This window comes from Balaenoptera ricei, chromosome 11 (genome assembly GCF_028023285.1).
Source record: "Balaenoptera ricei isolate mBalRic1 chromosome 11, mBalRic1.hap2, whole genome shotgun sequence".
NCBI lineage: Eukaryota > Metazoa > Chordata > Mammalia > Artiodactyla > Balaenopteridae > Balaenoptera > Balaenoptera ricei.
The window spans coordinates 64,439,494-64,453,723 of NC_082649.1; the positions used below are offsets into that span (position 1 = coordinate 64,439,494).

Here is a 14,230-nt window from a genome sequence, read left to right on the forward strand (position 1 = left end):
GCTCCTAACATTTGTGCCTTTTAGTAATTAACATTTCCATTTTTTCTTTCCCCCTCCCAACTTGGTGCCACTGAGAACTAAAACCTGGCTGCCCAGATCCGTATCAGGACTGCCTAAAAAAAAGGAGAAGGAGCAGCAGAAGGAGGAGAAACCCTGCAAAGTGCAGCTGGACACCTCCAGGCTCCGCACTGAGAAATATCTGTGACTGTGACGCTGGTGTAGATGCTAGCACCAGACATTCAAATTGCAAACTAGGAAATTCGTTGGCTTGGCACTGCTATTCTCACTCCACCATCTAAAAATGCTTTGAGATGGGGCATATAGATACAATGGAATATTACTCAGCCATAAAAAGAAACAAAATTGACTTATTTGTAGTGAGGTGGATGGACCTAGAGACTGTCATACAGAGTGAAGTAAGTCAGAAAGAGAAAAACAAATGCCGTATGCTAACACATATATATGGAATCTAAAAAAAAAAAAAAAGGTTCTGAAGAACCTAGGGGCAGGACAGGAATAAAGACGCAGACGTAGAGAATGGACTTGAGGACACGGGGAGGGGGAAGGGTAAGCTGGGACGAAGTGAGAGAGTGGCATGGACATATATACACTACCAAATGTAAAATAGATAGCTAGTGGGAAGCAGCTGCATAGCACAGGGAGATCAGCTCCGTGCTTTGTGACCACCTAGAGGGGTGGGATAGGGAGGGTGGGAGGGAGACGCAAGAGGGAGGGGATATGGGGATATATGTATACGTATAGCTGATTCACTTTTTTATACAGCAGAAACTAATACAACATTATAAAGCAATTATACTCCAATAAAGATGTTTAAAAAAAAGAAAAAAAGTTATGGAACGAGGCAGGAGAGTGGGGGAGGGGGAGTTGGATGAAGGTGATCAAAAGGTGCAAACTTCCAGTTATAAGATAAATAAGTACTAGGGTGTAATGTACAACATGACTAATATACTTAACACTGCTGTATGTTATATACAAAAGTTCAGAGAGTAAATCCTGAGTTCTCATCACAAGAAAAAAATTTTGTTTAATTTTGTATATATATGAAATGATGGATGTTCACTAAACTTATTGTGGTAACCATTTCATGATGTATGTCAGTCAATTCATTATGCTGTGTACCTTAAACTAATATAGTGTTGTATGTTAATTATTATCTCAATAAAACTGCAAGATAAATAAATAAATAAATAAATGCTTTGAGCCCAACATCTAGAAATCTTCTCACTACCTTCTGGACTCAAAAACTGAGGTTATGGTTTGTTCTAACCATTAGCCCTTTCCCCCCTTCATTTTCTATAGAATTGTCCCTCATTAAGTGCCTGATTGCTCACACTATATAGAGGCTTAACTTAAGTGGGCACCCAGCTCCCACCTGCAGTACCATTTCTTGAAATGAAACACAACTGTTTCACCAGAGTGACTTACTCCCAGGTCTAAGAGACTGATTCAGTAAGATATGGGGCAATATACTTAGATTTGTTCTTTTCCCCTTGTTCCATCTATGCTGCTTCTGCCTTTGTAGATCTCTTATTTCACTACTTCTAACCCAAATCTCTCTGCACAGCTGCCAACTCAACTTTTAATATATGAAACTTGTGTTTCAAATGGGAGAATGAGGGATTCAGAGTATTCCACCCCAAAATATGCAAGCCTGGTGTAAGGATTATTTTGAGCCGAAGCCAATTAAGAAGAAACAGACACAAGAAAAACTCTCTGTCCTCTCCCTCTCTACCGGGAAGGACAGTTTGATTCTTCATCACCAGAGACAACTCTAGACTCTTTTTTTTTTTTTTTTTTAAATTTTATTTATTTATTTATGGCTGCGTTGGGTCTTCGTTTCTGTGCGAGGGCTTTCTCTAGTTGTGGCAAGCGGGGGCCACTCTTCATCGCGGTGCGCGGGCCTCTCACTATCGCAGCCTCTCTTGTTGCGGAGCACAGGCTCCAGACGCGCAGGCTCAGTAGACAACTCTAGACTCTTAGCCCAGAGACGACAGCAGAGAAATCTATACAACACACCTTCCGAAAACCCGTATTTTCCATTAGCTCCCCCCATATATTTACCTTTTCACAATTTGCCACTCACTCCTAGAAGCTCAAAGTACTTTTCCTTTGTCTTGTCACTTCTCTACAAATTTAATGCTCTTTTACGATGCGATATATGCATCCCCTTAAATCTGAGGCTCTGAGACTGACGCACCCATAGGCTAGAATGGATGTGACACTGTGCCAGCTTCCAGGCCCAGGCCTCGAGGGACTAGCGGCTCCGACATCCTGATGCTGGGAACACTCGCCCTGGGAAGCCAGCCTCTGTGTTGTGAAGGAGCCCAGAAAGCCCTGTGGAGTGAGTGGTCCACATGATGAGGAATCAATGCTCCCAGCCGGCAGCCAGCAATAACTTGCCGGCTGTGTGATGCACCATTTTGAAAGTGGATTCTAGTTGAGCTGCCCCAGAGAGGCCACACGGAGCAGAGATAAGCCATCCCTGCTGAGCCCTGCTCAATGTAGGTTTGTGGCAAAATATGTGATTGTTCTTAAGTCACTAAGGTCTGCTGTGGTTTGTTACACAGCAGCGCCCGGTCTCCTCTGTGTACTTGGGTCTCCCCTCCAAGCGCATGGTGGGCGGTGGGGGCCCGCTTGGAGCTTCCCTCTCCCACTGCCTTCCCTTTGCTTCTGTTCTGGTGGCTGGTGACCTGCACTGGGTGTAGAGCAGTCAGTGGCAAGGGTGGCCTCTGTGGGGGTCAGGTATTGGGAGGGTCACACAGAGGGGGCTCAGGTTGCCTCAACAAGAACAGAACAGAACAAACTCTGGCCTCTCAGTCACTCATCAGCAGCCCAGAGTCCAGCTTGCTGGACCATAAAGAAGATGGAATCTGCTGAGCCCATGTTGAACCTGGGAAATGAGGGCCTCAGCTGAACCAGGGGACAAGTCGCCAAAGCATTTAAACAACCTGATGCCTTTTTTTCTGTATATTTGTTTATTTAAAAAAGTGTAGGAAATGAATAAAACGCTGCCTCAAAAGTATATACAACAAATAAATTATTTTGAGTTAAGCATTGCAGATCCACACAAATCAGTCCTAACCTTGACCCAGGTTATGTTCCATGGACTTACGCTTTTCTCCCTTGACTCTTCCTTGAGACATCCCCCTCCCGTGCAAAATGACTGCAGCATTAACCAGTCCTGTCTGAGTCGGGCTTTGTCACAGGTACAGAGGATGGGCGTGAGGGCAGCCCGGCATCAGCAGACCCAGCGTGGAGGATACTGTGCTGGCACAAGCTAGGCTTCAACAAATGTGTTCGGTTTTCAGCGACCCTGAAATATTTTACAGAAGTGGGGCCTGGGCTTTAAAGGAAAGAGCCAGGGGTATGTCGGGCTGGCCCCTTCAAGGAGGCATGTTTTTGGAAAACATTAAATCCACCTGAGGTCTCAGGAAAACAGCAACTTGGCCTGGAGTTTTCAGCTCTCGGTTAAAAGAAAATGGCCACGTGGGGCCCTTGTAAGTAAAGGTGACGTGTGATGACAGCCATGCTTTGAGGGTGGGATTCAGAGCACTGACTGAGTGACTGTCAGAAGTGGCCAGGAGGTCAGAGAAGGCAGAGAATGGAGGGCCAGAGCCCCAACGATGATTTTAAATATTGATACAATTTCAGCAGAGGGAAGGAAGGCACAGCCCTCCTCTGGCCCTTCCTGGAGGGTGTTTGCCAGCATCTCAGGTCAAGAGGCTGAGGGTCCCTGGGCAGAGCCAGCCTTTCAGAAGTAAAGGTCACTGTCAGCACCAAAGGCATAATTTTAAAACCCCCAACATACTCTTCCTCCTGGAAAGAGTTAAAAAAAACCCTGGAACACACACCATTTAGGAGATTGCAAAACTCCTTTTCATGGAGGCAAAGTAGCAGGTGGACAAGTCTGGGCAGTGCATTTCCAAGGTGAAGTCACTGAACACGACGACCTGCATCTACTTTTCTTTTTTTTTAAAATGTTAATTCCTTTTATTTTTTTTTTAATTTATTTATTTTTGGCTGCATTGGGTCTTTGTTGCTGCTCGTGGGCTTTCTCTAGTTACGGCGAGTGGGGGCTACGCTTTGTTATGGTGCGCGGGCGTCTCATTGCAGTGGCTTCTCTTGTTGCAGAGCACGGGCTCTAGGGCGCATAGGCTTCAGTAGTTGTGGCACGCGGGTTCAGTAGTTGTGGCTCGCGGGCTCTAGAGTGCAGGCTCAGTAGTTGTGGCGCTTGGGCTTAGTTGCTCTGTGGCATGTGGGATCCTCCTGGACCAGGGCTCGAACTCATGTCCCCTGCATTGGCAGGCGGATTCTTAACCACTGCGCCACCAGGGGAGCCCTGCATCTACTTTTTTTTTTTTTTTTTAAATATTTGTTTATTTGGTTGTGCCGGTTCTTAATTGTGGCATGCATGTGGGATCTAGTTCCCTGACCAGGGATCGAACCCAGGCCCCCTGCATTGGGAGCGCAGTCTTATCCACTGCGCCACCAGGGAAGTCCCCCTGCATCTACTTTTTAAAGGAGGTTTTGCCACAGAAGTATCGACCTGGGACTGTACTGACAAGCCATAACACAATCCTTGTCCTCCCGGATGAGAACAGGGGTCACAAAGGCAAATGCCCACAGGAGCTGGGCTGGTAATTAGTATAAATGATGGATGTGGGCTGTGTGTAAAAGAAACTTTCCTGAAGCACCCATCAGCCTCAAGAATTGTCTTCTTATTTCATATGAGATATGAGTCCTGAACTTTCCATTTCATTATGAGAGAAGCAACTCTGCAGGGCGTTGACCAATAGCAGCAGACCCTCAGCCTCAGTGTGGGAGGTGACAGGGTTGGTGGGCCCTGCGGTGAACTGGTGAACCAGATGCCCCATCTAAAGATGAGCTGCGTTTCAACTCCAGCTGGTTGTTGCTCGGTGAGAATGTGAGCCCCAGCATGGCCAGACCTTCTGATCTGGATTTTTATGTAAACATTTTATAATTTTAAATGTTGGTGACTAACTCTTTAAAAAGATGTGCAGGCAAACAAAACACACCTGTAGTCTGGATCATTCTGCAGTCTCTCCTGCAGGGGCAGGAAAGGTGTGGTAGGCAGAATAATGGTCCATGTCCTAATCCCCAGCACCTATGGATATGTTACCTTACAGGGCAGAAGGGACTTTTCAGTGTAATTAAAGATCTTGAGATGGGGAGATAATTCTGGATTATCCGGCTGGGCTTTATAAGTGAAAGGTCCTTGTCAGTAAAAGAGGGAAGCAAGAGTGTCACACTGCCACCATCAGAGGCAAGGAATGTGAGCAGCCTCTACAAACTGGAAAAGGCAAGGAGATGGATTCTCCCCTAGAGCCTCCAGAAGGAGCACAGCTCTGCTGACACATGGATTTTAGCTCAGTGAAGCCCATTCTGCACTTCTGATCTCCAGAACCCTAAGATAGGAAATTTGTGTTCTTTTAAGCCACCATGCTTGCAGTAATTTGTTGCAGTAGCATTAGGAAACTAATACAGGTGGCCACCCTTTGGTGTATCCTTCAATGTTTTTAGAGGATGAAAATACTCTCTAAATTTCTATTTAGATGCTAAAGTATTGCTGCAGCTGGGAGAGCCACACATGGCAATTCCAGGAAATTTCTCTTATTTCTAGGTCAAAGGACAATGGGACTCAAGATGGATTTCTATGGTAGGATAACCACACGCAGAGCGAGAGAACCAGCAAGTCTCTTATCAAAGCAGGTGTGCGGCAGTACCCTCACACACACCCTTTTCTGGCTGGGCAGACTGCAAATTATTCCCACCTCCCAGGGGACAAGCACATGTTTATCTAGTGGTCAGCAGAAGTCAAAACCCAGCCATCTAACCAGTTAGCGTGAGCTGTCACTATGTCAGGTGAAAAGAGTTGCATGGCTATACATTTGACTTCTTAAATACACAGGACCACCAAATAAATAATAATAATAATAAAGCACACTGACATTTCCATCCAGGGGACCCCAGTGAGAGCAAGGGTCTCGGTGGGCTCCTAGGGGTTGGCACTGTCAACCTGAAGAAGTCTAAATCCAAATGCAAATACAAATCCAGGGCTCACTGTATCCCTGTCCTGCGTGATTCAGCCTCTCCCCTCTCATTATGGACTGGTTACAACCCAACCTGAGTTCAGAAGGACATTCACCGTGATGATTGTATCCAGATCACAATTCATCATTTTCAATGTCTCAGCATTGGAATGAGTCCACTTGGAAATCAGAAGTTGGTGGCATCCAGAAAAACCTCCTGCTACCCTTCCACACAATTCCTCTTCTTCGGGATTTCTGGGTGGGAACCCTAAAGGGCATCTCAGTGCCCTGCTTTATGTGGAGTCTTCGGGGTGGGTCCAAGTTACTCCCCAGGCTCCATGGTCTCGTAGGTTTCTAGCAAGGGAAGGTCTGTGTTCCCATTGCTTATATTCCTGTCTTTGGGGTGGGAGAAGGTGTACGATTCGCTCTCAGACTCAGAAAGGAAGCCAGAGGATGGCTCATCTTCGGTCAACTTTGCAGTTGGAGCCCTGGAGCATATGGGGGGTGGGGAGGGAGGGCAGTCCCCTGTGGGGCCCTGGAAGGGCCGGTAGGTGTCCACCTCTGGCTGGAGGAAGGACCCTTTGGAATCCTGCAGCAGATGCCCATACACCATGGTGTCATCGATGACGGCATACACGTGGGAGTCGTCCGTCTGTCTTTTCTGAAAGATTTTTGGCTGCATCGGCATCTGGGTATTGACGTTACCATTGTAGATACCTACAGCTGGGCCCTTGTTGATCTTCTTTTTCCTACTGAGGAAGGGAACAAGACAGAAGTCAGGAAGAAAACGATCTTAGAGGCTCACCAACTGTACATCCCTACTGGAATGAAGATCATTCAGAGTTCTGACCGGGTCTCCCCCAAGTCCCTCAAATAGCTTAGCATTTGAAACTGAAACTGCTGTCCTCAGCGAACATTTAGAAAGGGACCAGCTTCTGTCTCCAGTTTTTAAGGTGGAAATAGGAGCAGAGAGTGGTTTAGAGAGGGCACTGTTAACACCCTCTGTGCCTGAGTTTGTTTTGATACCTGCATGGTATCCAAAGGTAGAGACATCTGACAACCTCTCTTTCCTAGCAGAGACAGGTGGTGTCCCAAACCAACCACATCAAGCACGGGTGTGCCTAGGCCAACCTTCTATGACTCTCTGAGTTCTTTCCTGTAGCTAACGCTTCATCTCACTTTTGCATGAGCACAAACTACGACCATCTAGCTTCTAAATGATAGCATACGACACTCAGGATGGAAGGTTGTGTCTTAGTTTTCAGCTGGAGTTGGGGACAGTAGGACTCAGCATCAGTAGAGGGATCCAGTCCCTTCAGCAGAAACCTCCAAAAGAGGAAAGAGCTACAAAGAAGACAAAAGTCAGGCTCGGGTGCCCGGGTTCCTCCCTAACACCATTAATGCTTGGTTTGTAATGTTCTTTGGTATTGGACATGGATGGGCATTTGCACTCCCTGCCTCGGAAAACAAAGCCTCACCCTCCATCTCCACCAGTGAAAAGCAGGGGATGCTGACTTTTTAGCCGACCAGGGATTCAAATGGAGGACAGTAGCTCAATTAGCATAATGGACCACATAATGCATGGCTGGCGGTTCACTAATTGTGAACCTATACTTTTCTGAGATAAAAATAAATCTAGTACATGTAGCTTGTAACACTGGGTTCCCTGGCCAGGATGACAGGCTGCAAGGCCTCCAGCCTGAAGCCTTGTAGCAATGCTCCGCCCACGTGCTCCTACAGTGCCTTGCTTGTCCCTACCAAGCTCTTCTCACACTGTCCTGACACCGCCTCCTTATTTGCCTGCTTCTTTAGTCCCTCTGCCCCCATAGACGGCAGGAGAAAAGACTGGGTCTTGTGTATCCCCAGCACCTCTCCTGGTTCCTAGGGCCCAGGAGACCCTCAGGAAATACATGCTTAATGACCAAGTTCAACGGCACTGTCTGCCCTCCTTCTCACAGCAGGAACCCGTCCTCCCTCCCAACCCAACTTGGGGACAGACAAGCCTTATGCAAACCTGCCAGCCAGTGGCCTCCCCCACAGCAAGGCAGTGGCTGGTAATTCCCAGGCCGGGACTGGGGCACTTTAGGGATGGAGGCAAGTGCTGGCCCCTCCCCTCATCCAATTCCCTCCTGATGAGGAAGCTGGGGCCCAGTGTTAATGCCATGCTTTCTCATCTGGGTGGAACATACTGTGCACCCAGACAGGAAAGTTTCCTGAGAGGAATGATACAATGATGTCTCTTTAATAAAAGAAGTCCTTTTCCCTCACGTGAGATGTGTGCAATCCCATTTCACAGAGAAGACGCCTCCCCCTGAACCTGCCAACCCATCCTCATCAGCAGAGACATTTCAAATCAGCAATTTCAATTGTTTGCACATGGCCCCAGTTAATAAAAAAAATTTTTTTTTAGTTTTTTGCTAAGGGAAATAGATTCCCCCCACCCCCATGGCTTTAATTAGAAATATGAGCAGAACTGATGAAATCTGGCAGCGGCATGCACTCTGTCTAAAAAGGTCAACACTTTCCTCTCATAAAACAGAAGCTGTTATCCTGAGGGGGTGGAAGGTGAGACTGAGTCAGTTAACTGGGTCTTCCTTCCTCTTGCCCACAGGGCTGGCTTTTTGGTGCTTGTCTGGAGGCCAATAAACAAGCATAAAACAGACAGTTTGTTTAAGAAACTGGAGGAGAACAAGCTGGGCAGTGTGAGTGTGTTTTCCTCAAGGTGACGGGGGGAGAGGATTCACAGGCCTGGTCTGGCAGGGTCTACGTGAGCGTTTTCCTGCCAAGATCACCCCTGTGAGGACCACAGTCTAATGAGCAGACACTAAATGATTCACAGGGGACTTGTGCTGAGGCAGCTGTGTAAAACTGCAGGCTAAAATGTCACCGCATGTGTATTTTGTTTTCCTACTAGGTAGGGGATATTTTCCCCCTCCAAGCATAATTCACATCCAGCAATATTATTTATTTTCCACTTTTTTTTTTTTGGCCATGCCAGGCGGCTTGCAGGATCTTAGTTCCCCAAACAGGGATCCAACCCGCACCCTCGGCAGTGAAAGCTTGGAGTCCTAATTGCTGGACTGCCAGGGAATTCACCCCCTGCAATATTTATTTTTTTGGCCGCACTGCATAGCACATGGGACCTTAGTTCCCCAACCAGGGATTGAACCAGTGCCCCCTGCACTGGAAACATGGAGTCTTAACCACTGGACCGCCAGGGAAGTACCTCCCCCCACCCCCGCCCCGGCAATATTATTTAACATTGATCTTTGCGGGGAAAATGGAAAGCAAGAAAAAAGTCAATAATTAATGACAGCTCTGGTCTGTGTGCTGTAAGGAGGTGTCAGCTCAGGTGAAGACAGTTTGAGAAATTCCACCTACTTCTTTTTCACAAAGCAAACGATGAGTCCGAGGGCAAACAGCAGTAAGGCGCCACCTCCCACCACCGCGAGGATGATGACAGTCAGGTCTGTGAGCAGAGACACAAGGGAGGGAGATGGGGAGACACTTGGTATCAGGCTGGTGATGAACTCCAGTAGACAGTCTTCAAAGATGGCTACCATCCATTCCTTCCCTCCCCATATGCACATGCTGCTCCTCACTTTAAGGGGAATCTGCTTCCTTTCCTCTTGAATATGGGCTGTGCTGGTGTGGACCTAACCTTTTAGAAACCTGGCAGCTTCCTGCACTTCCTGAGGAAAAGCCAGCCACCATGTAAGAAGCCTGACTATGCTGAGACCACCATGCTGTGAGGAAGCCCAAGTAGCCATGTGGAGACTCCACGAGGAAAACAAACCAAGGCTCCCAGCCTTGAAAGTGAGCAAAGGTGAACCATCCCAGCCCCCCTCTAGCTATTCAAGGCATCTGGCTGAGGTCCCCAATATCTTAGAGCAGAGATGAGCCACCTGCTGTGCCCCATCCAAATTCCTGACCCATGGAATTGTGAGCAAAAAAAAACGGTTATTGTCTAAGCCACTAAATCTTGGAAGAGTTTGTTATGCAGTGAAAGATAAAACAAACTGGGGGACCTACCAGATCTACTCCAAAGGCTACTCCTGGCCTATCCCAGCTGTGCTCCCCTGACTGCCGCAGCCCATTCTGGAGGAGAGAAGAGCAGGGAGTGTAGAAGAAAGCAGGGAGTCAAAAGTCAGAGGTGAAGGAGTTAAGGAGAGGGTTGTTTCATGTGTGCTGTCCTTCTCCTACAGTTGTACAAAGGAAAAAGAAAATAAATCAGAGAGAGAGAGCCCTGCACCAAACCGGGATTTAGAATTTCTGGCTTGTTCAATAAGAAAACAAAAGGTGAGACTGTGAGAAAACAGGACTAGAAATAAATGACAGAAAATGAATGTAAGAGAGGAAGAAAACTCAGGAGCTAATCTGAGAGCGTGAGAGAGCTTTTCACTTGTGGCTTCTGGTCCCCGTCGGTTCTCTTGCTGCTAACCACCTGTGTGGCATTGGGTGGACACACAGTCTATCTGACCACCAAAAAGGGAAGGGGCTGGGGAAAAAAACCTCCATGGTTCCAACACTCTGTGGTGCTCTGTGACTATCTTGGAATCAAGGGCTAACATGGCCCCACCACAGATTGCCTGAAACTCTTCAGTGGATACAACCACTTCGGACATAAAGGCAAAATCCTCATCATGGCTCTGAGGCCCACGACTGAGGACATTCAAGGATTCTAATGTTTCACTGGACTAAATAAAAAATGCCAGCATCATGTATCTGTGTCACACTTTTCAGGTCCTCACAGTTTAATCACCAACACTGAATCCCCAGTGATAATTTTATGGGGTAGTTACAATCATCTATTCTCTGCAGAGGAAGATCAGAGGAGTAAAGAGACTTCCCCTATGTCAGAAAGGTTAATAGTAGACTGACTACCAAAATGCCCTAATTCTCCCCCTGCCCTCACCCATGTCCTTTATTTACTGTGTGATCCTGCAGCTCCTCCCATCAAGAGATGGAGTCCACCTGTCCACCCCTTGAATCTGGGCTGACCAAACCAATGCTGTCAAAGGGACAGGGTATGAGTTCTTAACCTAATCGTCAGGAGACCTTGCATGCTTCCCCCAGCCTCTCTTGGATCTCTCTGCCTCTGCCATGAGAACAGGCCCCAGTTTGGAGGATAAGAGACCATGCTGAGGAGAGTCAAGGAATCCCAGTTAACATGGCTGATCTTGGCTGGGCCCCAGACATGTGAGAGTGCCCGGCCAAGATTGACAAAGTCCTCTAGCCAACCTGCAGCTGCCCACAGGTGCTTGAGTGAATGAACCCTGACAAGCCCAGCTCAGAACTGCCCAGCCAACATGTGAGCAATAACAAATGGCTGTTTTAAGCCACTGAGTTCTGGGGTGGTTTGTTATGCAGTATTATTGACACAATAGCTGACTGATACATGGACAGCCAGGACTCAAATCCATGCTTTCTGACTTGCCTTCCAGTCTTGCTCCTGATCCCTCAACTACCAACTGCTATCCACCAGCCCCGAAAGACCTTACCCATGGTCCTTGGGGTAAGCGAGACCCAGAAAAGCAGGTCCAGCTGCTTCCTGCTCATGGGGCTGCAGTTGGAGATGTTGACCCAGAAGCTGTGATAGTGGAAGCTTGGCTTGGGCAGCACCTCCTCCTCCAGGCTGAAGATCTCCTCGGTGTGGGCCCGCTGCTCCTGGATGATCATGAACGCACGCCCTGTCTGGCAGACCAGGCCCGTTCGCTCTTTGAGGAAGGTCAGGCAGGCCACCTGGTCTTGGGGCACGCTTATGTTCCAGGACACGGAGGTGAGGGATGGTAGGCCCCTGTCCCAGTTAGGGGTCCTCAGGTAGACCTTGCTTTTCGTGTCCAGGGTCACTGTGAAAACACCTTCCTCTGCAGGAAAAGGAAGAGAATCCACGCAGAAGTTGTTTCACTCAATCAAGATGGAGAGAATAGGAGGGCGGAGGAGATGTTGCCACACCGTCCAGACTACAGAGCTTCCTGCCATGATGGAGAGGCTCTGGATCTGCACTGGCTAAGAGAGTAGCCACAGCCGCATGTGTCTGTTGAAGACTTGGAATGTGCTTGGTGTGACTGAAGAACTGAATTTTTAATTTTGTTTACTATTAATTTAAATTTAAATTGCCACATGAGGCCAGTGGCTACCATATTGGTCAGCAAAGGAAGAGAGTCTCAGATTAGGTTCTCGGGCCTTTTGAAAAAACCAACCAAACAACCAACCAAACAAACAAACACAAAACAAGCCAGTTTGCCAAACTGGTGGTTGTCTCAGCTTCCTTTCAGAGATGCCCTCAATGGGGCTAGCATCTATCTAACGCCCTGCTCCATGGCGGGACTGGTGTAAACTGATTTCTATTTTGGAGATTTAGAAAACTTCAGGTTCTGGGAAGAATTCTAGAATTGCAAAGTTGAAAGGGTCTCTGACATGTCAACTAATCCACTCCTTATCTTCAGGTGAGATAAAACCCCAACACTCCACACTGAGGAGGGTGTGTCTTATTTTCAAAGACTCCCCAGAAGGAGCTTCTCTGGTAACCTTGGAGATACCAGGCAACCTGGACTGATCTTAATCTTATGGCCAGATTCATTTCCCTCCCACTCATGCCTCTGAGAACAAAATTACAGAGTAAACCTTGAATTAAGGTCTTGGTCATTTTAAAAATGAACTTAGCAACTTGTAGAGGTGACTGTGAATTTTAAAATCAACAATGTAGAGTTCACCATTGTGACCGATTTAAACCTCATTTGCTGCCTGAGAAGATCATACGCTAGCCTCCCAGGAGGGGTCTGCTCCCCCATGCAGGAGAACGCTCTAGAGATTCATCTCTTTCCCAGTATTCCTTCCTCTATGCCCTCCAAACTGCGTTCTGAATTGTCAAAGCAGAATCGTAAAAATATCTGCATAAGGATTTGTATGTTACCACTTCAAGAATCCAGGACTTGGGAATATTTGGTTAGTTCTCATTTATGCCCTGCCTGCTTCCAAAAAAGTCTCGAACCTGATTATTTGTTCTGCTGCCTACCAACCATCACCTCCCACTGTCAGAGAGTCTTATTTCTAACTCCTGGAATTTTCCACACTAGGTTAATGGTAAAGTCAGGATTAGGACTCATCATCTTGTATGAGGAACAGCCCCCTCAGCTATCCCTTCTCTTCAAACTGACAATTAAGACGATCAGAAAACCAAAATAAGATAAGTGTCCCAATAAGAAAGGCTAAGAGGGCATCGAGATGGGGAGAGAGTGAAAGACCCCCTTACCTTTGAAGTGGGGGATAAAGGACACGGCCAGGCTCTGCCTGGAGGCCTCTTGCTGGAAGCTGGGGGCAAAGGTGCGGAGGGTCACCGAGACGTTCTGCTTCACCTGAATCTGCTCTATGGAGCCTCCAGAGCAGAAAGAGCCGAAGGAAAGGTCCTGGCCGGGAACGGCACTGGCCACGAGGTAGCTGAAGCTGGTGTTGCAGACCCTCTCGTGAGTGTGCTGCTGCAGCTTCTGGGCAGGCACCAGTGCCAGGCTGATGCTGTCTTTGGGCACCAGCAGCTTCCAGGAGAAGTCGTGCAGCTGCACAGGCAGCTGGAAGATGTACCATGGCACCTGGAGCGAGGAGGACTTCCTGTGGCAGTACCGGTGGTCCAGGCAGCCTACGAAAGAGGGGCTCGTGGTACCCAGGCTGGGAGGAAACCGGAAGTGCATCCTCTCCAGCTCTCAAGTCAGCCCGAGGCTTTCTCACTTTTCCCTTTGGTCTCTCCTCTCCTGCTCTGTCCTGCGCTCCTGCCTCCTTGACGCCCCTTTTCTAGCTTCCCTCGTGCTCTTGCATTCTTACTCTCCACTAAACCGGCAGAACGACTTTTGGGGAGTATTCAGGGTTGAAATTTTCTCTTCTTGTTTACTCAAGTTCTCAACTAAGACAACCTGTGTCTTAGATGCTAAGTGCCACGTGGGCAGGGTACAGGTTTTTCCCTTCACCCAGCCCTGCTGCCCAGTGTCCCTGGCTGTGGGGAGGCAGTTCGCCTAATGGTTAGAGCTGGGAGTAGAGTTGGGGAGATCTCAGCTGGTGTTTCAGCTCTGCCGCTTCCTAACGGGGTGGCCTCGGGCTGGCTGCTTTGCCTCTCGCGGCTTCAGCTACTGCCTCAGTGGAGACCCTAAGAGCATCCACATCAGAGA

The 14,230-nt window shown here is 47.9% G+C and overlaps 1 protein-coding gene across 1 annotated transcript in view; it reads right to left on the reverse strand.

Moving 5' to 3' along the window:
- Positions 1–2,973: 2,973 nt before the first annotated feature.
- Positions 2,974–14,230, reverse strand: part of CDCP1 (CUB domain containing protein 1) — a 56,640-nt gene continuing 45,383 nt past the window's right edge. Inside the window, exons 6-9 of the mRNA XM_059939415.1 lie at positions 13,327–13,707; positions 11,573–11,938; positions 9,453–9,540; positions 2,974–6,823 (exon numbers count right to left, since the gene is read on the reverse strand). Of these exons, the coding sequence (XP_059795398.1) occupies positions 6,394–6,823; positions 9,453–9,540; positions 11,573–11,938; positions 13,327–13,707 (1,265 nt within the window). The 3' untranslated portion in view covers positions 2,974–6,393. The remainder of the gene's footprint in view (positions 6,824–9,452; positions 9,541–11,572; positions 11,939–13,326; positions 13,708–14,230) is intronic.